Source organism: Haliotis rufescens, unplaced genomic scaffold (assembly GCF_023055435.1).
Source record: "Haliotis rufescens isolate VD_foot unplaced genomic scaffold, xgHalRufe1.0.p SCAF_62, whole genome shotgun sequence".
NCBI classification, from domain to species: Eukaryota; Metazoa; Mollusca; class Gastropoda; order Lepetellida; family Haliotidae; genus Haliotis; species Haliotis rufescens.
The window spans coordinates 1,926,912-1,951,207 of NW_025964353.1; the positions used below are offsets into that span (position 1 = coordinate 1,926,912).

Here is a 24,296-nt window from a genome sequence, read left to right on the forward strand (position 1 = left end):
AAATACAAATTCTATGATATGATAATTACAAATAAAGGTGCATAAATGTGAAGCTCAAATACTACGAACATATTTCAAATACATAATAAATTCACAGTTAGTACTATAAACTGACTTTTAATATCATGTAATATGCGAATACCTGAAAGAACTACTAATAATTAAACAGTTTTTGAGAAAATAGTACAATACATTCTGATACTATTAATGATGTCTTTCATTCTTCGAACACCGGACATCGCATTTCTTCTCATGCACCGTTTCATATTAATAAATGTGACTTGTGGGAGTAATGAAAAAATACGTGCATTTCTTTTTATCTTTTTAAGACAGTGTTAAGTTAATCTCAAAGGGAGATTACTCCTCCCAAGCTACCTTGTAACTGTTCTTGTGACTAGAATGCGCGGTCTCATTAGGGTCTAAAATTGTGCACCTTGGAAGACAGAGTCTCGGTCATGTCGGCTTTAAGCCTGTTTATTTACAGCACGGAATCCAAAGCAACCGAGATAAAATTTGTTCGAAGCCAAGAATTGATACTAAGATATCATTCTCATTCTTTACATGAAATATGTAGTACGTTACTATTTCTATGTTCAATCGCAACTGGTCAGATTAATGTTTATCAGGTAGTCGAATATATTCGTATGTCATATACAGTCAATGTCTAAATTCAGTCCATTTATTTAAAAAAAAATCAAATTTCAGTTACGTTTTTTATAAAATAAATTATCTGATTCAGTCGCCATACGTATTTTATGGACACTACTGCCGTTTTACAAATAGACATTGACTGTACCATAACTATATACAGACCGTATGCGTATTAAACACGTGAACTAACTGTACGTATAACAAGTACTCTAAATAAAAATATCTTTCTTGTCCAGTGGTGCTATCCCTAAAAGCTTTGGTGATTATGATAAATTTATGATTTTACTGTTTGAGTAGGGGGTGGTGGATTCATGAGTAATTAGTTGTTATTGATTAGTTTGCTTCCAGATTATTTAATTGTCTATATGTATCTATCGATTAAATTGTTATTATATCTGACGTGTTTGTTTTTTCTTCCCGGTGTTTTTTGTTTGCATTGATTATTTAGGCATTTGGACGGGGATACGATGTGTTCCTATATGCTGAGGGGCGGTCAGGTAGCCTATTGGTTAAAGCGTTCGCTTGTCACGCCGAAGACCCGGGTTCGATTCCCGACATGGGTACAACGTGTGAAGCCCCTTTCTGGTGTCCCCCGCCGTGATGTTGCTGGAATATTGCTAAAAGCGGCGTAACAAAATACTCACTGACTCCTATATGCTGCAAATACGCCGAATACGCAATCTATTGTATATTGAAGCAGGGGGAGATTTAAGAGTCTGCCTACACAGACAGACAATTATCAACTGCGTATGTTAATACTTCTAAGGGGCGGTGGGGTAGCTCAGTTGGTAAAGCGTCATGCCCAAGACCCGGGTTCGATTCCAATGCGTTTCAGTTGTGCATGGTAGGAATCTTTTTTAATTCGAAGCACAATCTCATTAGAAAATCAGATCTTTTACTCCGATACGATACTTCTCTCTCATATGACTATAGTTACATAACAAAACAATTCAATTTTCTCGCATCAGTGATTCTATTTGTCACTATTTCAATGTTTTGTTCCAATTTGTTTGTTTACATGTTATAATAATGAAATGGGGACTGCTCCAGTCTAACTGAACGTGTCTGTTTCAATGACGCCCAACCAGGAACTAACACTAGCTCCGCGTCTGAATATAGAGTCCACGTGTCATGTACAGGAGTCGTTCTGTGGGGGAACCCAATGCTTAATACAACTAATTTAAGGGGATACAACGAACATTTCAAACAGGTGGTACATGTTATCGAGACTATCAGTAACACAGAACGTGCATATGCCTTTACCCCTGTCTCCGACCAAAGGTGGGTGTTTTATCCTATATTATACCCTCGTGCCTCAGTGTTTAGTTGTAGAATATGAATATCCGGGCATGTTGGTCACAGATGAACGGTCAGTGTAATAGCTACTGTTTGTAGTGATACAACTCGGAAATGTGTGCAACGTCCGTGAACTTCGTAACAGGATGTCAACCTGACCCAATTTAATATTTCTGATGTCGCTGGGGCAGAACATATGTACCGGGATGTGATGTACACATATATTCAGTGTTCGAAATACCTGCCTGCCCGACCGTCCGAGACTGGTTGATTTCAACTCGGGCTGCCAGATTTTCAAATCCCCCTGCCCGACGGTCGGGTTATATTTCATATGTAAAAATATTCTAAATATTTCCGGATGATAAGCATTATTTACATGATGTATTCTAGGATATTAAATACAAATCTAACCTAAAAAGTGTTTGCTATTTCTTTTCTTGCATTACTTCATGTTCAATGAATTCGATTTAAAGTTTTAATTAAATTATCCTGAGAAACATATGATTTTAGTGGGCAGGCAGGTTTTGGTCAGGGCTGGCAAGTATTTCAGCTAGCCAGTCCTGTGGTCTGGCTGAAATTTTTTGGAGTTTCATACCCTGCATATATGCACTCTCTAATGCACCTGGTCTATGATCAGTTTATTTCATATTTTATTTTAATTTGTATAATTCCTTTTTAAGTGAGCACTGATAGCACATTTTAGTGGTTTAAGTCGGTGTAATTAGTCGTGCAGAGTTGTCGCCCTTAGTCTCGCTTATCCGGTGTTCGTCTGTTCGAACTCAACATTATCCCTGTTTATAGAACTATGATCCCCTGTTTCAGCTAAGTGGTAATCGTAACCGACCTGCGTCACGCTGGTATTTCATTCCACATTAAGCTGAGACGCTATAAATTACTGCTCATGCATGGGAAACTAAACTAAAACGCGGAAACTAAAACACTCATTCACTCAGGTGAGGTGAATCGGGGTTGAACGTCGCGTTCAAGATTATTGCACTTATATTATATAGCGGCGTGTTTGTGGTTGCTCGTACTAGTTCGGACTAATACAAGTTTTTTGCGTAAAAAAGTTGTAAGGGTATGGGGGTTAAAAAGAGGATTGGATGACCTCACTGTTAGCGTGTATAGCATAATATATTCTTATAGAGAAAAGTCACACCCCTCTAGATGATAGCGTGTACAGCAAAATATATTCGTATAGAGAAAAGTCACATCCCTCTAGATGATAGCGTGTACAGCATAATATATTCTTATAGAGAAAAGTCACACCCCTCTAGATGATAGCGTGTACAGCAAAATATATTCTTATAGAGAAAAGTCACACCCCTCTAGATGATAGCGTGTACAGCAAAATATATTCTTATAGAGAAAAGTCACACCCCTCTAGATGATAGCGTGTACAGTAAAATATATTCTTATAGAGAAAAGTCACACCCCTCTAGATGATAGCGTGTACAGCATAATATATTCTTATAGAGAAAAGTCACATCCCTCTAGATGATAGCGTGTATAGCATAATATATTCGTATAGAGAAAAGTCACACCTCTCTAGATAATAGCGTGTATAGCATAATGTATTCGTATAGAGAAAAGTCACATCCCTCTAGATGATAGCGTGTATAGCATAATATATTCGTATAGAGAAAAGTCACATCCCTCTTGATGATAGCGTGTATAGCATAATATATTCGTATAGAGAAAAGTCACATCTCTCGAGATGATAGCGTGTATAGTATAATATATTCGTATAGAGAAAAGTCACATCCCTCTTGATGATAGCGTGTATAGCATAATATATTCGTATAGAGAAAAGTCACACCTCTCTAGATGATAGCGTGTATAGCATAATGTATTCGTATAGAGAAAAGTCACACCCCTCTAGATGATAGCGTGTATAGCATAATATATTCGTATAGAGAAAAGTCACATCCCTCTTGATGATAGCGTGTATAGCATAATATATTCGTATAGAGAAAAGTCACATCTCTCTAGATGATAGCGTGTACAGCATAATATATTCGTATAGAAAAAAGTCACATCTCTCTAGATGATAGCGTGTATAGCATAATGTATTCGTATAGAGAAAAGTCACATCTCTCTAGATGATAGCGTGTATAGCATAATATATTCGTATAGAGAAAGGTCATATCTCTCTAGATGATAGCGTGTATAGCATAATATATTCTTATAGAGAAAAGTCACATCCCTCTTGATGATAGCGTGTATAGCATAATATATTCGTATAGAGAAAAGTCACATCCCTCTTGATGATAGCGTGTATAGCATAATATATTCGTATAGAGAAAAGTCACATCTCTCGAGATGATAGCGTGTATAACATAATATATTCGTATAGAGAAAAGTCACATCCCTCTTGATGATAGCGTGTATAACATAATATATTCGTATAGAAAAAAGTCACATCTCTCTAGATGATAGCGTGTATAGCATAATGTATTCGTATAGAGAAAAGTCACATCTCTCTAGATGATAGCGTGTATAGCATAATATATTCGTATAGAGAAAAGTCACATCCCTCTTGATGATAGCGTGTATAACTTAATATATTCGTATAGAAAAAAGTCACATCTCTCTAGATGATAGCGTGTATAGCATAATGTATTCGTATAGAGAAAAGTCACATCTCTAGATGATAGCGTGTATAACATAATATATTCGTATAGAGAAAAGTCACATCCCTCTAGATGATAGCGTGTATAACATAATATATTCGTATAGAAAAAAGTCACATCTCTCTAGATGATAGCGTGTATAGCATAATGTATTCGTATAGAGAAAAGTCACATCTCTCTAGATGATAGCGTGTATAGCATAATATATTCGCATAGAGAAAAGTCACATCCCTCTTGATGATAGCGTGTATAACATAATATATTCGTATAGAAAAAAGTCACATCTCTCTAGATGATAGCGTGTATAGCATAATGTATTTGTATAGAGAAAAGTCACATCTCTCTAGATGATAGCGTGTATAACATAATGTATTTGTATAGAAATAGAGACTGATCTTAGTGGGCACTCGGCAGCATGGAAGGGTCCAAGGAATCTCACGCAAGTCACCAGAGTCCACTAACGCAGGTTTGTTTAGAGTGCAAGACCACGTTGTTTATATCATCGTACAACGATTGCTTGGATCGCTGCTCCGGCTGTTAACGACTGGTTTGTCTGGTCCAGATTCGACGGTATGTTCTTGCAGAAACACTGCAGGTAAACATGCACATGAGGCGTGGTAACCACCCCGCCCCACCCGAGTAGTCTGCCCTTGGTTCATATGTCATCAGCTTGGTTAAATCCTTTAATGTTTGTATTTGTACTTAACGCCAGCAGAGTGTGTCGCAGGAGATCCTGTCCACGTGGAAAAGGACTGACTGAACATATGGACACTTAAACACAGTTATGTACAAGGTAAGAGAGTGTCATTACAGTGTTGTTACGGAGGAAGTTTTTGGCTTTCGGTTATTTGTATACTTGCATGGGGTACAACTATGGATACAGGCGTGATGCCGATCAGATTTTTTGTAAATAAACGAGTCAAGACCAGACAATCGAGTGATCGATATTGAGAGATAACAATCCACACGATCGGGGTTGGAGGTATGCTATCAACCAAGTCACTGAGCCTGACCCCCCCCCCCCCCCCCCCCGATCCAGTAGTCGCTCTTACAATCAACATAGGTTGTTTAGGGCCTTTTCTTAACCCGGAGGGCGGTCGGGTAGCCTAGTGGTTTAAGCGTTCGCTCGTCACGCCGAAGACCCGGGTTCGATTCCCGACATGGGTACAATGTGTGAAGCCCATTTCTGGTGTTCCCCGCCGTGATATTGCTGGAATATTGCTAAAAGCGGCGTAAAACCATACTCACTCACTCACTCTTAACCCGGAATCCCCACGGGGCAAACTATGCAAAGTGATCGTTGTTTGTTTGTTTGTTCTGACTGAAGTAGGGACACGGTAATCCACCAGGGGTGTATCCCAATCTATGTTTTATGAGACACGTAATATGTCTGAAGATGGCTAAGTGTGTCTCAGAATGTGTGTCTATGTTCCGTTAGCACTGCCCTTAATGTTATAGCCTGTAATTTTTCTATTATGGTAGTCGTAAGTGAATGTATATGTTACACGTCATAACACTTTGAGTGGAGTGAGATGGGTTTAACACTGCTATGAACTATACACAGTAAAAAAAGTGTTGCACCCCCTATACTTTTTCATGGAGGGGTGTTTTGAAAGGGTGTAAAGATAACCGAATTAATATTATAACCAGGATGTCGTGTATACCAACAAACCAACAAACCTTATGGCATGTAATAATCTCATGCTGAACTTTTACGAAAAATGAACGAACAACGAAGACGCATTAAGTATGGTGACATCTCAATAATTTTTAGTGACCAAATTCATCCAATAGGGTAAGAATGTCATATGGATATTTGACGAACACAGTAAGTCAATATCGAGAACTTCCACCAAGCACTTGGATCACAGCTTGAAGTCTTCGTCTCATACTCCTCACCAGACGTTGAAATCGCTCCGTGGGCAGCTGCTGCCACTCCTCGTGTAATGCTGCTTCCAATTCACGCAAGTTCTGTGGAGGAGGGTCCCGACGATAAATCAGGCGTCCCAAAATGTCCCATACATGTTCCAGAGGATTCAGATCTGGACTCATTGCTGGCCATGGAATCTGCGTCAGAGCATTGTTGTGGATAACCTGGGTCACAGCTCGTGAACGATGTGGTCTGGCATTGTCATCCATGAATATCGGTCTGGTGGCCAGTGGATGATTGTCAAAATGGGGCACCACAACTGGATTCAGCACCTCTTGGATGTAGCGCTCCCCTGTCAAGTTGCCTCGTATGGTCACTAAATCAAGCTTACAATCAAATGAGAAGCATCCCCAGACCATAACAGATCCACCTCCATATGGTACAGTTGGCATGATGTTTCTGGCAGTATAAGCTGTTCCAGGACGCCTCCATACTCTCACTCTGCCATCCACAACATGCAGAAGGAACCTGCTTTCGTCCGACCAGTGGACTCTTCTCCAGGACCTCAAGTTCCAGTTCTGTCTCAGTCTACACCAGGCTAGACGTAGTCGTTTGTGGTTGTCTGTGAGTTTAGGTCGCTTGATAACCCTTCTGGACTTCAACCCTGCAGCTTTAAGACGATTTCTCACGGTCTGGGTACTGAACTGTTGACGAGGAAGCCAAAGACGTTTCAAGGTTGTGCTTGTAGCAAATGGATGACGCCTTACCACCCTCAACAACGCTCTGTCATCTCTAACTGTGGTCTTACGTGGTCTGCCAGAGGGTCTGCGATTCCTTACATCATTAGTTTGTGCGTGTTTTCTGACCAAACGGCTTATTGTTGAGTAGTGATGTCCGGTTCTTCTGCCAATCTCCTTGAACGAAAGACCTGCTCCATGAAGGCCAATAATCTGCCACTTGACTGCTTCTGACAATCGTCTACCCGGCATTGTGGGTTACAATAAACTGGGCTGTCAGAGAACATCTTTTATAGGCGATGTTGAGCTTAAGAAGATACTGCAATCTGCAAATGTCATGCACCATGCAATTCACGTGCTGATTGCTACGTTTTGGTGATCATCTTCCCTCCGAAAACATTACACATTTAACATCAGATCCCCAAGGAATACCTACCATTAAAACCAGAGTCGGGCGTTTTAAATGTTGTGATGTATCAAACGTATTAATGTGGGGGTGCAACACTATTTTTACTGTGTATATTTTTGACTTGCACCAGGGCTCAGTGTGTCAGGGAAAACTAAATGTCGCACCTCCCACGGGGTAGGTGCTGACAAAACAAGGACCATAATCGGAACCATGAATCAGTGGTTCCTGGCGCGGACAAGGGACGCAACAATATACAACGAGTTGTGTAGCACTAGGCCCCAGACCCCAGGGCCATCCCTGCTCCTCTTAAGGGCAAGTAAAGTCAATATAGCAACTTTGCAGATTTGTATACTTTAGGGCACACTTAATCACAAATGTTTGACCAAAATTGGATTTGAAAAAGGGATATTGCGTTAAGCTGACGATAAAAAACGACAGGCGAAATCGTCCCCCAAACAAACAAAATGGTCACTGCAGGTTGGGATTCCGCTTATTGGGGTTAATCGGGTTCCCGGCGTTTGACGCGCTGCGCTGTTATAACAATCAATACGATAGGGCCGATGCCCAGTCTGCCTGCTTCAGCCTCCGCGGATTATTTAATACTCACCCACTTGATTGCCGTGGCCATCTAAGTGACAAGTACATGTACTAACAACATCGCAGCTGCCTTCAGTTGTATTTTCAGGGCATTAATCCCTGACAGGCATTGGTTGTGTGGAATAGCGCCTACGGCTATTGCATTGGTGTTTTATACCCAAGAATGATGGCAGAAATAAAACACTAGTTAACGATTGTTGATTGTTATTTTAATTATAGACAATGTCAGGAGTAAAGGCCGTTTCACACATTCGACAATGTGTGCAATGTTGATATGTTTGTAGGATTAACAGAAAATGCAGAAACAGTATATGTATAACGGATAAGAATCACAAGGTAAACGCGGCAAAAATATCAGCCAATGAAAAAAGTTGTCCACGCTGCGCCGGTAGCTTTATGTCCCAAACAGGTTTGTTTTGGAAGTCGATTACGGAGCGTGTGTTTTCAGAACTTTCATTTGGACAATTAAATAAATCTATCTACGAAAACTGTAATTCTCAACAAAATTGATCAAAGACTGCATCTCGCTGTGCTGAGATTGTCCCTCAACCTTGGCACCAGTACCGATCACGACCCTTGGTCTATCAGCATGGACCCTTGCTCTATGGCTTCACCAAGAGACGAACGTCAACAACTGGGACGTCACGCTGGGCTCCCAGTCAACGTCAAGCTGACACGTGACTGGAATAGTGCTCAGGGCAACGTTAACCCTCTGGATGCCGAGTATTTTTTCTGACGCACATTTTCCTAAGATCGGAAAAGTGAAGGTTGTGCGAGAATTGCGCTCACGCGGCACTCGATCTACCTCTGGCTATAAAATTACGCAGAGGTGGAGAATATTAAATTTCCCATTTGATGGTGTAAATTTAACTGTAAATATCAAACCGGTTTTAAAAACTGACACTCCTAAGTGTTGTCCGAGAATTTATTCTGCGTTGAAAAACAGTAAATTTCTCGGCTTTTTATCGTACACCGATAAAAGTACTGTGCGACAAATATTTTTCTTAAGAAGCTTTACGGAAACTGTGAGCGAACAAAATACTGCCTAATATCTGAACGACATAACTACGCATCAAATGGAGTTATTTGCGTATGTATAACGACATACATTCAATTCCAAAAATAGCATGCCGTAAATGACGAAAACTGATTTTTCTCTATGACGTCAAAAGGTGACAGAGAGGTTACACGCGTACAGAGAAAAGGGGGCATAACTCCGCTATGCTTAGCTCTAGTTTGTTGTAACTCAGGTCACTTGGTGAGAGTTAGCTGTGGGTAAGGACAATATATTTTCGTGGTGTTTTGTTCAGGATGAACCAAACTATTCCAACACAAATATCGATATTGAAACTGTACACGTTTAGTTATAAAATATACCCATAAGAAATGATGTCGTACTTCATAAATAGGAGGTAATAGAGAAATGGATGGCCTTATCTAACCTATAATTTAGTCCTTAGATTCCAACATTCTCCTGATTGTGTAAGTGTAATTTGACTAATGTTGCATCATTATTAATGGAGCACAAGCCTTATCATCAAATGTAATGAAATACCCTCAAAATAACACCATTCCTTTTGACGTCATTGCTGGTTTTATGTCTTTGATAACGTCGGAAAAAGACGACACTGGTATTTTGATTAATATATATCTCCCCTAATTTTCGTTCATGTTATGGAAAATCTTGATGTGTGGAACGGAATTTGACGCTTTTTCGACACAACATAAAATGACTGCTCTCACCAAGTAGATAATGTCTTGAATATGTAGACAATTAGATAGTTTATCGTGTATCTTAATTGGACAAGACACGCACCTGTTTGGCATCAATTTACGTAATGAAATTCCCAAAAGAACATTTCAAAACAACCAAAATTATATTCAATATTGGACATATATTTGTTCATGATTATGTTATTTTTGCTTACACAATAAAAGATGCAAAGAAAGCTCTATTGGTATAGAATTATCAGGATAATCGTATACGTTTGAACCAACGGGGTACCTGGCATGGGTTTTATTTTTATACATTTTACAATTCCTGGAGAAGTAAAGTAAACTGTTTACTAACCTGTGATCACAATATTGAAAAAAGAATGAAACCATTGATTATATAATGCAAAACGAGAGGAATAATTCGTAAACTGTTTGTGACTAACGCGCACCTGGCAAATCGTTAGATATCACTAGTACTGTTCTCTGTATCCAACGACATAAAAGACTAATCCAAGACCAAGACATTTCAGAAATGTGTGCATATATTTTACCGAAAAATATTATCCATTTTGTTAAAGTTATATATTCAGTTTTAGTTATAAAATAAAATGAAACGGCTATTCATGGTCATTGGTTATATGAACTTATAATATTGACTTATTACACATCCCAAGAAATACGTACATGCTGCCGTTACATTTACACTTCATCTTGTAACACTTGTCCAAAGGAAAGAAATATCGTAGTCGACACTATAAACCTATCACATTGTTATGTAAACAATGTTCAAACATACAGGAGATTATCAAAGGTTCGTTCATACATGTTGTGGCCTATATGTACGTACGATTTTATTTTGAACATTGACAAATATCCAAAGTGAAATTAATTGTGTGAAAAAATGTATATAAAAGACATGCAAAATATACACCATAACTGAAACTGTAAACAGCATGATACAATGATCGTGTGCACTCTCATTCAAGGGCCTTCACCTCAAAGAAATTACCAAATATGTACAACAATGTTGACGTATGACATCACAACCTGTGACCCACTTTTACAAAATGGCGTGTACACTGTCAACAGTACGCGGGATTGTACGAGGGGACTTTCATTGATTCATGGATCGTATAAACATTTGTAGCACGGGTTGCAAGCGGTACCATTGATCCTACCCGTGCTGTATCATGGTAGTAAGAGCACGGTTTGTTAAAGATTATTACCATTGGCTGATGCCAAGATCAGCAAGCCCCGCCTACTGGCTTGAGAAATTTCAAACTTACGACAATGTTTCTTCAGTGTTGTACAGTGTTCAAGAGTAATAACGTAAATAAACCAAAAAACAATAGAAATGTTTATAACTTTATTAAAAGATTACAATGTAACTGTCAAACATAAAAACAACTGGACACACAACGTATTTTGCTAAATTCGGAAAATTAATAGTTGAAATTTCTAATGTGCCTTTGAAAATTCCAAAGGTTACACTTGATTTAACAATTAGATTAAAAGTTAAAAACGTTTCGAAGGCAGAAAGCATGTGACGTCATATTTAACGTCATATTATACGTCACTAAATTTTACACAAACTCGCGCAATTTTGGAATGACCGTCGCAACCCGTGCTACAAGTCACTTACAACACACCCACCTACTCGTTGTTTGGGCAGTAAGAGCACGGATTGGCATGGCATTTGATTGACAGACAAAAGGATCACCTCGGGGCTCCGCCCCTCGGTCCTTTTGTCTGTCAATCAAATGCCATGCCAAACCGTGCTCTTACTGCCCCAACAACTCGTCTTGGTGTGTTGTAACTATAACAAATGGGACATGTAAGTAATCAGAAACATTCTGACAATCTATGTACTGTTATTTGTTGCCATAATTTTCATTGATACAAACGGAAATAGTCAGAAATTCCGATAAATACCGTTGTCGTTGTGCGTGATTTTGCGTCAGTCATGGCGTCAACCAGAACGGTAACTTTGACAACTTCTGTTGAAAATATCAAATCATTGCAATGTATCTATTTGAAATTCCCTAATTCTTCCTACGATTCTCTTCCCATGCGTATTCTGAAAATAATGAGCCAATATCTTGAACGAATAGACGAATGAATAGCTCAAAATAGGAAAAAATGCTACACTGTGTAAAATCTGAATTTTGCTTTGTTTACATTTCAACCATGTGCAGTTTTTCAAGCACAGCGTTCGTTTTCACACCTAAGTTATTTTGCTTGATTTCATCTAGCCACTTTGTATTGGTGACAAAGATTACTGGTCATTTGATTCTAAAATGTATGAGGAATTCAAGGATGTGGGTATCGCAGATAAGTTTGAAATATACGTGATGTTACTGGCGTCTCATAACCGGTGTACCTGAAACGTGATTTTATAAACACTATCCAATATGGCGGAAAGTTCACTTCGGCGTTCGTGTTTTCGTTTTTTCCAAAACATTCTAAACGATTCTAGGGTTATCGGAGACGTTTTGGAATGGTCATTGGTGATTTCATAAAAGACAGATACCCGTGATCACTAATATGCTATTTTTGAAATTCATTTCTCCGAATAAATACCCGAAATTTAGATTTCAAAACATGCTGTAAATAACGTGTGAGTGGTGATTTAGTAATGTGTAAAAAATGGCGACATTTACGATGTACCTAATTTTCAGAGGTCATGTTCAGTACTTTTGCTTGGCCTAAAATACCAGTGGATGATATCACAGAACAGGGAATTTCCCACTTTATTTAAAACTGTAAAGTGTAGTTGTGTGGGTGATGTATTTTGAATTTTATTTGACTTCAAAGTGAGGGTTGTAGAGGAGGGACATATATGTCCCTCTGGCATCCAGGGGGTTAAGAATAGGGGATCGGATAGTCAAAATCCGTGGCTGGTGGCGTAATACACAGGAGTCAGCTCTGCACGCTAACGTCGAACCCATTCGACAGAGGTGTCCATCCCCGTGCATCTGATGTCGAACCCATTAGACAGGCGAATAGCATAACAACACCCCAAAATAAAACTCGCCATATCTATTTACCAAGAAGGCTTTGCGTAACATTTAAATTACGTGTGACATGCATAAATGCTCAGCTTGCTCAATATCAAAACGTTCATTCATTTATTTACCTCAAAAAGAAAATATCGCGAGTTAAAAATGTTTCGGCCAATCTTCTCGGCACACAACTACCACAAACGGCCATTGTTGACTTTTGGCACTTCACGTTGAGCGGCATGCAGTCCGATATTTTCTTTATAATTTCATCATTTTTCCTATTCGATCATAATTTTTTGTTTGCTGACGAAAGGAAAACACTCATGTTCCTTTATTTCTAAAAATTAGCAACTTTCGGTGTAACTAATTGTAAACAAAAACAATATGAATCGTAACATCATCGATTGGATGGAACCTGTACGATTATGGCAACGGCGGTAAACAAACAACTCCACATGCATAGTTATCCCGTTAGACTATTACAATCATTTTGTTACATCTAACTTAATTTTCTAGAATTATTGACACGTATGTATAAATCTTTGTAAAAAGAATTTCATTTTTAAAGAGTTTGCAAATGATTTCGTTTGAAACTTTCCGACACATTGACAAGCCGACAAACGTCAGTGATACGTTTGGGCGTGGCCTAACTCGCGATTTGTTGAGTTGAACAAAGTCAACAAACACTGCGAAAAATGACAAATATTGGATGATACGCAAAATCCGAACTGATATACATTCTAGGTAAACCATTCAATAGCAAAATAATGCATTTTACGAGAAATAATCAAAATACTTGCAATTTTAGCTATCATTTCTGAAACCGGAAGCACGTACTGCATGTGACACATGGAAGCAAAATATGCAAAAGTTAGTAAGCTATCATAAAGAAATTCCGAAATAGATTCAAATTCAAAAGAAAATACATAATTTACTATTTTTCGTCAACTATTTACTATTTATTGATCTGGAGAGCAGTCTTCACTCCTATTTGTTTCAGATTTCTTCGTGATTGTCGCCATCAAATGTGTAAGTCTAAATCCGAAACCGTAATGGATTTCACGCTCGATGATTTTAATTTTAAAAATATTTTCTAAAAACGAACGCAACGGGGAGTGATACAGCGTATTGATATGCCATAATAATAACATAATATTGTTATTGGTCTAACATTACAAAAAGAACAATTTAAATATTAAAGATGTTGTTGAAAACTTCCCGTCCTCTGAACCGATAAAATTCTGGTACACAACGAGGTAGGCTAGTGTAAATATATATAGATCTAGATTGTAGGCTCCTATATATGTGATTTTGTACCCAAAACAAATTAAATTGTACCCAAAATACTTTGTGAATCTGTACCTAAGAAAAAAAGACAATAGGTCTATAATTATATTTATGTTTTCATGTAGATGAACAGAACATATGATAAAATATTTCATCAAGTTCCAAATATGATTATGACTGTGATCCTTGAAATTGATTGTTTAGTGTTGAGAGAAAATTGACGTCTTGTCACTGAAGGAGAGGCCAAGTAAGTTGGTTAAACCTAAGTTAGAATGAATTGTTTTGATAGGAAAGTGATATTATGTTAAGTTTAAGACACCAAATTAATGTATATCTTTGAAATAATTTTAGGTAGATCTACAAAATCACATACCCATTTGGGTAACAAATTACTAGAAATTTTGGGTACATAAGTCACCACTGTACATTTCAACTGATTTTCGTGAATCAATGGGATAAAAAAATTCGTCTGAATGATTCCTTTTCTCATTTTTTAAGACAAGAATTTGTTTTACATAACAAAACAGGCAGATCTACACGGATCACGTTTAGTCCTAAAAATGTGAAAAATATGGACACCTCAGAAATGAGGGCTTATAAGTATAATTCTACCTAACTAGTCACATGGTTTGACTTAGATCTAGGTCTATCTAAGAAAAGTCCTTATGAAAATCTTTTTAAATTTTTTTTTATGACACTGACATTTCTGGCACTTAGACAAAGAGTAATCAGGGAAAGACAGATATGTTTTTGAATGAAAATATGACTTTCCTTTATAATTCTTTTTTCATGATGACAGGGGAACCTTTATACACACCAGCTGAGGAAGTTGTGATACTGTGATTGCATACAAAGAAAAAACAGGTTGGAAGCAGTACCTGTATGTATAAAATAGACCACATAAGGTGAACAAAAGTAATGGATTGGCTGACTGGAAAAAATACATCTGGCAAGGGTAAACATGTACACAGGCATGTTTCTTTTCATTCCAACCAGAAGACTGAGATAGCATTTTCTAAGAAACCTATGGCAAACTTACCAGCTCATGTGCCACCATGGTTCTTGTGATTAAACAAACAAAAATGTCATGTACTGTTACAAGTACTTGTTACTGTAATTAAATTAAATTAATTCCTATTAAATTATATTTCAGAATTGTTTTATTTGGAAACAAACCACATAATGCACAAGATTAATGTCCATATGAGTTTAGTATGTATATGTTAAGGATCTGATTTATTCATTATTCATGGAATACTTAAATTTAAATGATGACATCAGAGAGTTACTTATTCACATAGTTGATTTTCAGAGTGCAAGATAATAATTGTTGAATAAATATGTTTAAACTAAAGATAATAATTGAAGTTTGATCAGTTACACTGTGCTGATGCAAAGACTAATATTTACTGTCCCCACACACCATCATTGTGGGAAAAATAACTATTAAATATAACTTAAAAATTTAAAACCTGTAAACAGCTGTAAATAATTAAACAATTACAAATCTATCATCAATACGCAATCATGGTGGTCTTCATATTTTTGGAATAAATTTAGAAATCCTTCGTGTAACTGTTCTAGAATCATGCTAGAATCTATGAATGTATTCCCGAAAGGAAAACTATCCTAAATGTAATGTGGAACTAACACCGAAAATATGTACGTAGCATTTTATTGCTTATATATACCCTATCATATTCAGCAACGCGGGGATGTTATTTTGAAACACGTTTTGTCAAGCCCATTTTCGCGCACCTGTTGTTGAGGGTGATCTTGCTGATCGACGATATCCATAGACGTATATTACGTGGGATACACTTGTTGTAGTAAAACTTATCAGCGTGTACATCGCAGAAATATGAATCATGTCCCATTTATATTCACAACATTGAATGGTGATTCTTAAATATCAACAGAAGTTCAAATAAAAGATACCGAGAAACTTGCATGTGGCATGTTGATTTATCATCTACCGTTTCCGGGTCACGGGAGCATGCAAGGTCCAACGTATTAACTAATACGCGAATTATATCGTCAAAGTCACATTTTTATTTCATGTTAGTGGTGATTACTGATACTGTGTATCGACTTATATTTTTGCTCTATGTGATAGGCGAACTATTTCAAAATTTACTGTAATTGTTTTGTTTCGAAAGCTTATCAGCAGACTACCCCTGTCTGTGACATCACATCCGGTGACTTTTGCACTTATTGAAATCGTGCTGTCAGAACTCACGATCTTTATTTTCATTTTTCTCTCGTCATATTTATTGGAATATGACGAATAAAACCTTCTTCGATTGAGAAGATCGTCAACTTTCGCCAAGTTATATTTATAAAGGCAATGTAAACTTTGTTGATATTAAAATAGCAATAAGTTATGCGGAGGTCGGGCGAAACGCGCCATGTTTGATTTTAGGACGTCTGCTAGCATCATGACACGGGTTGTTTATTTTTGTATATCGTAAATATTCAACCAAAACGCTTTAAATTAGGATTAGTGAATATTTATAAGTCATTAATTGTTTCCTGCAAATTTTATAACATGACACGTCAGATTAACCCGAATATTCGTATTTCTGCAACCGACATGATGACCTCGAAAATTAAGTTATTTTTCTGTTTAACGTTTAGATAATAAATTCACTAAAATGGTTCATAATTTACCATCGCGCTGATATATGCCGATTATAAACCCGAATTTTTACTCAATTAAAATTAAGATATCGGAGATATGATTATTGAAATCAATTTGCACAAATGTTACGATATTAAAAGGTTCCTAGCATGAAATGCAAACCACCTTCAATAACGCAATTCAGGTAAGTTCAAGAAAATTTACAAATTTTGTGTTCGCTTTGGTCTTTACTTTTGTATGATTGAAAACATCAGGATATTTTTATATAGAATTGTGTAGTTTTCTATCAGGAATAAATGTGCAAAATATTTCTTCAATTGGCCCTTGTTTAATGAGGCACCGACTGTTTGAAATCACCCACCCTCTTTAGAGCGCCTTATGCTAAAATTAATCCAGCAGGCAGGGGTAAGAAGTGTGAAAATAATTCAGCAGGCTAAAGGTTAAAGCCTTCGATCACTGGTTTACCTGGGCCCACACGATTATCTTGAGATCGCTGTGAGCCTGTGATGTGGGATTGATGTCTGCGGCATAACACAAACTCATTCACTTGAAATAAAAATATTAGTTCTTTCGAAGACTAAAAGAAGACATTTTCTTTGGCCAAATATTAGAAATTTAAATATTGAAGGATAATGCATAAAGAATGGATTGCTGTACAATGTAGGTGTTCGTTTCGACTCCTGACCCTTGGGACAGGATTACTCGTTCAAAACAAGGAATGTAATCAAATAGCTGTGTCGTTGCCATTAAGAGTTGCATCCCTTAGTGGCGCCAGGAATCTATTCTTGGTTTCTAATCCCGGTTCACCTTGATTATGTTTCTAGGTTTGTCAGTACCATACCCGTGATGGTGGGCTTTATCGAAATGTTAAACATCATAGACATGCGCCCTTATGGGATTTCCTCCCGCATCAAGCTGACACGCTCTGTTATAACTGATATACTGTTCAAAGCAGGGTTAAATAAAACCCACTTACTGCTGAAATAAATATTTACGAACATTATAATATGCCGAGCAAAAGAAAGTGTACGCTTTAAAATTAGATTTGAAGTTGCGATCCCCATTTTCCTTCGTGAGACGTCATGTGCACGCCACCTGTTGTGAGACACTCATCGATATGATGCATGTAATATCGCCTAGGATACCCGTATAAAATACATCACCATCAATTAACCATTTCTTGTTTGTTTCATTTTAGCTACCATCAAACATGGGTGTATTCTTTCTTTTGCCCGGCATTTTAACTGTGCCGGTCGAGTCTACTTCCGTACATCTGTACTTGTTTTTCACAATATTTCTCCTTATATTCTGACATACTTGTTATCTGAGCTAGATCATCGGTGACACTACAGCTTGTAAAACCCCCGAGAAGAGAATCTCTACTTTTAAGAAGCAGTGTCACGTGAAACCGAGCATCCGTTTCAGGAAATGAAAATGACAGCTGAAATGCCTGACATTTGCACACATCAGTTAAAGGGATGAAGTTCCTCTGACCACGACTGTCCTGTTTTAGAAACCGAACAAAGATAATACGCACGTTCAGAAGATCAATATTGATTTTTATGCACCATTTAACTCACATCAAAATGCTATTGGTGGTACGAGTTTAAACATGGGGTTTATTGTCCAATACTGGCTACTCAGGTTTTGCAATCGACATGTCTGTCATGCTTAAAAAACAACAGCCCCCGGGCTTTAAAGTCCCCCGTTTGACAACTTCACTGGGGCTAAAACGACAGGGTCAATCACTGCGTCGAGTAATGTAGACTTTCTGATATCAAGGCCGTAGTTATTACTTGTCCAACTTGTATTTTCATGATTCAAATAAAACTGTTTTCTATCAACTTTACATCAGTGTCATATCACGACGGGGCAATCAATATTCTCTTTTTTTAAATGTATTCCTTCGGGAATCGATCCCGTACTTTCGGCGTGAGGAGCATGCCAACATAGCGCCGAGACATTCCGACACAACGACGCGGTGTTGAACCCCATTTCACGAAGTTAAAGCATAGATATATGTGTTCAGCGCGTTCTCTGTAATCCCCATGGCTGACGGACGCTGACGTTTGGCCAGCACCGTGACCCAGGTTGTCATGCCGCCTCCGGGTGTGACTTGCTCGCTGCCCCTCATTTCATTGGCCCAATCGTTTATCCATTTCACTACACATGGGGGTGGTGGGAGTGATGTCGTGTACCTCATAGATGGAGTTGTGGGCTTGTATCTGTAGCTTCAGCTCTGCTACATCTGAACAAGGCTATCATGAAGTAACACTGTCCACTGCTTGTCTTCCAGGTACAAGGAATTCACTGAAGCATAGCCGCTAAGCGATTTGTGTCACTTACACGGAAGTACAAACGCCCTTCACCCCACGGCGAACACAAACAGCTTGATTGCAGGTACCCAGGTGAGCTGCGAATATGACTGAAACGAACGGTAAGAAGGCCAGTTTTAAAGAGGATGAACTAATTGAGAAGTTTCTTCAACTCAGGAAGGAGGGTTTGAGCAAGGGTCTATGCGACGGTGAAATAAGTCGAGCGTTTAAACAAACCAAATCGTGGACATGGAAAGGGCTAATGTCCAACCCGGCCTTCCAGACTCAAATGTTGATAGTGTTAGTGGCGGTCGTTATCGCCGCGAAATTCGGCTTTAGAGATCTCCTGGAGGAATATATTTACGACTCCAAATGTCTCATAACGAACACCCCCTTACTTTCGGAGATGATGCGACCTTTAGCAGACTGCGAGATATGTCGAGGTTTGACGTCCGTCCCTATCGAGAGAGGTATATCAACGGAGAGGTTCATGGAGAAATATGCCTACTCAAAAGTGCCCGTTCTCATCAAAGAAGGAACAACTAACTGGACTGCAATGGAGACGTTCAGTTACCAGTTCTTTAAGCAGCTGTACACGGGGACAAAGGGAGCGCTGGTGTCCGTGGAAGAGGAGTGTCAGTTTATCCCCTACAAGACAGAGTTCTCAACCCTGGAAGAAGCGTTGAATATGACAGACGAGCGTGCTGCTCTACAGCCCGGGGAAGATCCTTGGTACGTCGGATGGTGAGTAAAAGTCATTTGTACCTTTACCAGTTGGCAGGCGAGATTCCGGGTCAGAATAGGTCCCCAGTGTCTCATCATTGCCCTTAGAGCCGGCTAAAATGAAGATCAGGGCACAGTTACACAAAGCGATCTTAGCACCACGACAATGGTAAGCCAATGTTAAAATGGGGTGCCTTCCCTGTGCAGACACCTTTTGTTAAAGTGAGTTAGCGAGTTGAAATCTAACGTTGCATCGGCATTATTTCAGCCACACATAAACTTTTGTTAAAGACTACTGACCCGCGAAGATCCCATGCTTGCCGTAAAAGGCGACTATGCTTGTCGTAAGAGGCGACTGACGGGATCGGGTAGTCAGGCTCGCTGACTTCTTCGATGCATGTCCCAGTTGCCTGGATCGATGCTCATGATGTCAATCACTGGATTGTTTAGTGACTACTAGTGCAGTGACACATGATGATTGATGGATCTGCATTTTGACATGAGTACATATGTTGCTGTCACTGATATAAACATACCAGTTAAAGTATGGTAGTTAGGTTCACCTTAGCGCTAAGATTGCTTTGTTGAACCGGGCCCTGGTGGCCGTGGTCTGTGGTGTGCCGTCGTATACCCTGTCGATCGTTAAAATTGTTAATACTTTCTGAAGTTTCAGTCACTAGGTTGTTGCTGACCGTGGCGATAAACAACTCTCAAATATAGTTCACAGAATATATGTTACGGTCACAGCTGATATTCTAGGGGCAGAGTACGTCACCAGCATCCCAACTTGACCCTAGAACCGACTAAGATGAGGATCGGGTGGTTACGTTGTGTAACCTGTCTGATTGTGTTTCATTGTGGATCGTTGCTGGTGCTATTACCACTGGTTTGCCTGGTCCAGACTCGATTATTGACAGACCGCTGTCATACAGCTGGAATATGTCTGAGTGCGGCCTAAAAGAACACCCATTCTCCCTCTGCGTGATGAAGGAGTAAGTACATACTCCGAAACGTTGTGTTCCTAATAATAAAAAGTTGACCATTCATAAATTCTCTTCGTTATGTGTATCACTTCTAAATGCCTTTCAAAGACTTAACTTGTGAAGCCCCCGGTTAGAACAGGTCTTCAACAACCCCTACTTGCCGTAAAAGGCGACTTTGCTTGTCGAAAGAGGCGAGTAACGGGATTGGGTGGTCAGGCTCGCTGACTTGGTTGATGCATGTCATCGTATCCAAATTGCGTGGATCGATGCTCATGACATCAATCACTGGATTGTCTGGTCCAGACTCGATTATTTACAGACCGCCGTCATATAGCTGGAATATTGCCGAGTGCGTCGTTTAACAACAAACAAACAAACAACCTTGATGCTCTTGATGCTCTCTCTGTCATATATTACCCTCGGAATATGGATGCATCGTGATATTTATTGTCACAATACCATCACGACAAATTGGGGCGGTCGGGTAGCCTAGTGGTTAAAGCTTTCGTTCGTCACGCCGAAGAGCAGGGTTTGATTCCCCATATAAGTACAATGTGTGTAGCCAGTTTCTGGTGTCCACGCCGTGATATTGCTGGAATATTGCTGAAAGCGGCGTAATTCACTTAATCACAACGAATTACATTGATATATTCCGAATGAAGTACGCCCTTGTCGACATCTTCTTAACGAAAGAAGGCGACGTTTGTTGAAGTAGCGTCGTTGAAGCCTATGCTACATCCGCATTCCCGAGTTAATGTTTTACAGTTGCACGCGCTCTATATAGGATCGGGGGGCACGGGTGGCCCAGTCGTCTAAGGCGCCACGATTCGCTGTGCAGAGTTGCGTCACTTTGGCACGCCAGAAACCTATGATTGTGGGTTCGAGTCCCGGTTCGCCCCGATTATGTTTCTAGGTTTGTCAGCACCATACCCGTGATCTAAGGTTTCACCGAAGTGGTAAACGTCTTAGACCTGCATCACTTCGGGCTTTCCTCCCAAATTAAGCTGGCACGCCGTGATATAACTGGAATACTGTTAAAAGCGGCGTTAAACCCAACTCACTCACTCACTCACTCACTCACTCACTATATAGGATCAAATGCGACGATATCTCGACGTTGCCCGCGAATTGGCCTTGCAACTTTCCGGTTAACAAGCGTTGACTCGCGACGTCCGCGGTTTCCTTGGTGCACCTCGCCGTGATGTAGGCACCTGGTTGAGGGAGTGAATGTTGCATAACGACGCAAACAGTAATGACTGATGCTAACTTGGTTGATGCATGTCATCGTATCCCAATTGCGTAGGTCAATGTTCATGATGTCAGTCACTGGATTGTCTGGTCCAGACTCGATTATTTACAGACAAAAGTCATATATCTTGAATATGTCCGAGTGTGGCGTCAAACAACAAAGCAACAGCATCTCCTTCATAGTACATCACTGCCTATGTAATTGTTCATACCCAGGGAGTGACCTTGGCAGACAATCGGATGGCGAAACAGCAATTGCAACATGGTTGTTCCAATTGGGACGTTCCAAAGTATTTCCCAACAATGTCCATAGCGTGTCGTCCACCTAACTACAATTGCTAAGGTAAACACACACATAACATCTGAAAAGAAATAAACATGTTTTGATTAAATCGATTTTGTATAGGTTCGTCAATCGGACATGAATGTGATTCTGAAAATTATCTGGATGACCGATTACGCGAAGCGTTATCCGAAACCGATCATAACATTTAATGTTTTATTCAAAACTTTCTGATTTAAACCTTAATTCAACTTTGCTATTGTGAACACATTACGCAACACGATAAAACATAAGCGTATAAGTCACTCATTTATTTTATTTTTTGTTTGATTTTCTTTCGATTCACTGTCCGTCAGTTTCTGTCCAATTCATTCAAGGAATTGTGATAGAATCTCACACACCGTGTTAAAAATGTTTTGTTTGTTTGCTTGTTAAACATTGCAGCTGTAGCTGCAAGGGCGGTCTGTCAAGAATCGTGTCTGGTGAGACAGTCCAGTGTTTGATATCATGAGCACCGATCCCCGATATCGGGGTACGATGGCACCCAATCAACCAAGTCACCGAGCTTGAATCCCCGATCCATTTAGTCGCCCCTTACGCCAAGGATAGGTTGCTGAGAAATGATTCTAAATTGGGATCCTTGAAGGGTAGACATATTTTCAAATATAGGTTATCAGCCCTCTGTCCGTCAAACAACACACCATTAGAACAAGCGCCGACAGTTCGGATGATACAAAAACAATGTCATAACAACATTATTAAACTAAACCAACGTAGAAGTGATGCTGTTTCCCTATCACATCATTATTTTTTTCGGTGATTTAACGTGACTTTATAAAAAAGGTCATATAAATGTATATCATTTAATTGGTTTGTTCACGATCTACAAACGGACTGCAGTGTTCTGTCAAGCATCCGACGTCATTAGCCCGACCATATGTGCACATCACGCGTCGCTCCAAGCATCACGTGAAGGTGTGACATTCATTAACGGGACCGGATACAGATGCCGTGTTGCATCAGCCGGTCGTGGGGATGTCCACATGGCGGCAGTGATGACGCGTAAAATACATTCTTTACTTGTCTTTACTTGGCAGTGAGGTCTACTTATCTATCAGTGAATTAGATATTGTTTCCCTCCTTGCTGACACAGATCTGGGATGTTTCAGGATAAACACTGAAATGTTGAAATAGAAGTGAGTGATTGAGTAGGGCTCTGAAGGGTTATCGAGTACTTGTGAACGGGTAGGGGTAAGATGGACGCTGCCCTATGCCAAGGACGCGAGTACCGACCAAGGGAGATAACTCACATCTTCACTTTTCTAACGTGTGTTGAAGACGTGAAGAGAAACCGACCAAAATTTCGACGGTTTGACGGAATTCTGTTGAAGTCCGGGTTTGTCTTTGCGACAAGCATAATCAAGTCCATTTTCCAGAGCGATATGAATGTGTCTGATATTACGCCGCATTGCCAATGGTCCGGACTAGACGCGGAGGTACTATTCTGTCTCGCAGTCCCTGAACCATATTAGTTTCCCTTCCGCCCAGTCCTTTCTCTAATGCCAAATACCTAAATGAAGCAAGTCTAGAATTTCTCAGATTCGAGTTCTGAATCTCCAAACTCATTCGGGCTCTTTTTCAATTTAAATGGAGTTATTTGTTTCTATCAAAAATGTATATTTTTAAATGAAGCCTTAGCCTAACATAGAAGCAGAATACATGGTGATAGTTAAGATTAATATTTTGGTAGATTCGGTTGATAAAAGATTGAAGCGGATACACAATATTATTGTAGTGTTGTGTACATGAAGGACAGTGTTTCCTGTTTAAATAGGGCCGTTTGTGTAACATGTAAGCAGTTGCAGTTGATAAATGAGTGATGCGGACGCAGAATATGTAGGTATG

The 24,296-nt window shown here is 39.3% G+C and overlaps 1 protein-coding gene across 1 annotated transcript in view; it reads left to right on the forward strand.

Moving 5' to 3' along the window:
• Positions 1-1,728: 1,728 nt before the first annotated feature.
• The window catches only part of LOC124110815, a 29,277-nt gene continuing 6,709 nt past the window's right edge, over positions 1,729-24,296 (forward strand). The window contains exons 1-3 of the mRNA XM_046470238.2: positions 1,729-1,932; positions 5,296-5,373; positions 19,136-19,898. Of these exons, the coding sequence (XP_046326194.2) occupies positions 19,261-19,898 (638 nt within the window). The 5' untranslated portion in view covers positions 1,729-1,932; positions 5,296-5,373; positions 19,136-19,260. The remainder of the gene's footprint in view (positions 1,933-5,295; positions 5,374-19,135; positions 19,899-24,296) is intronic.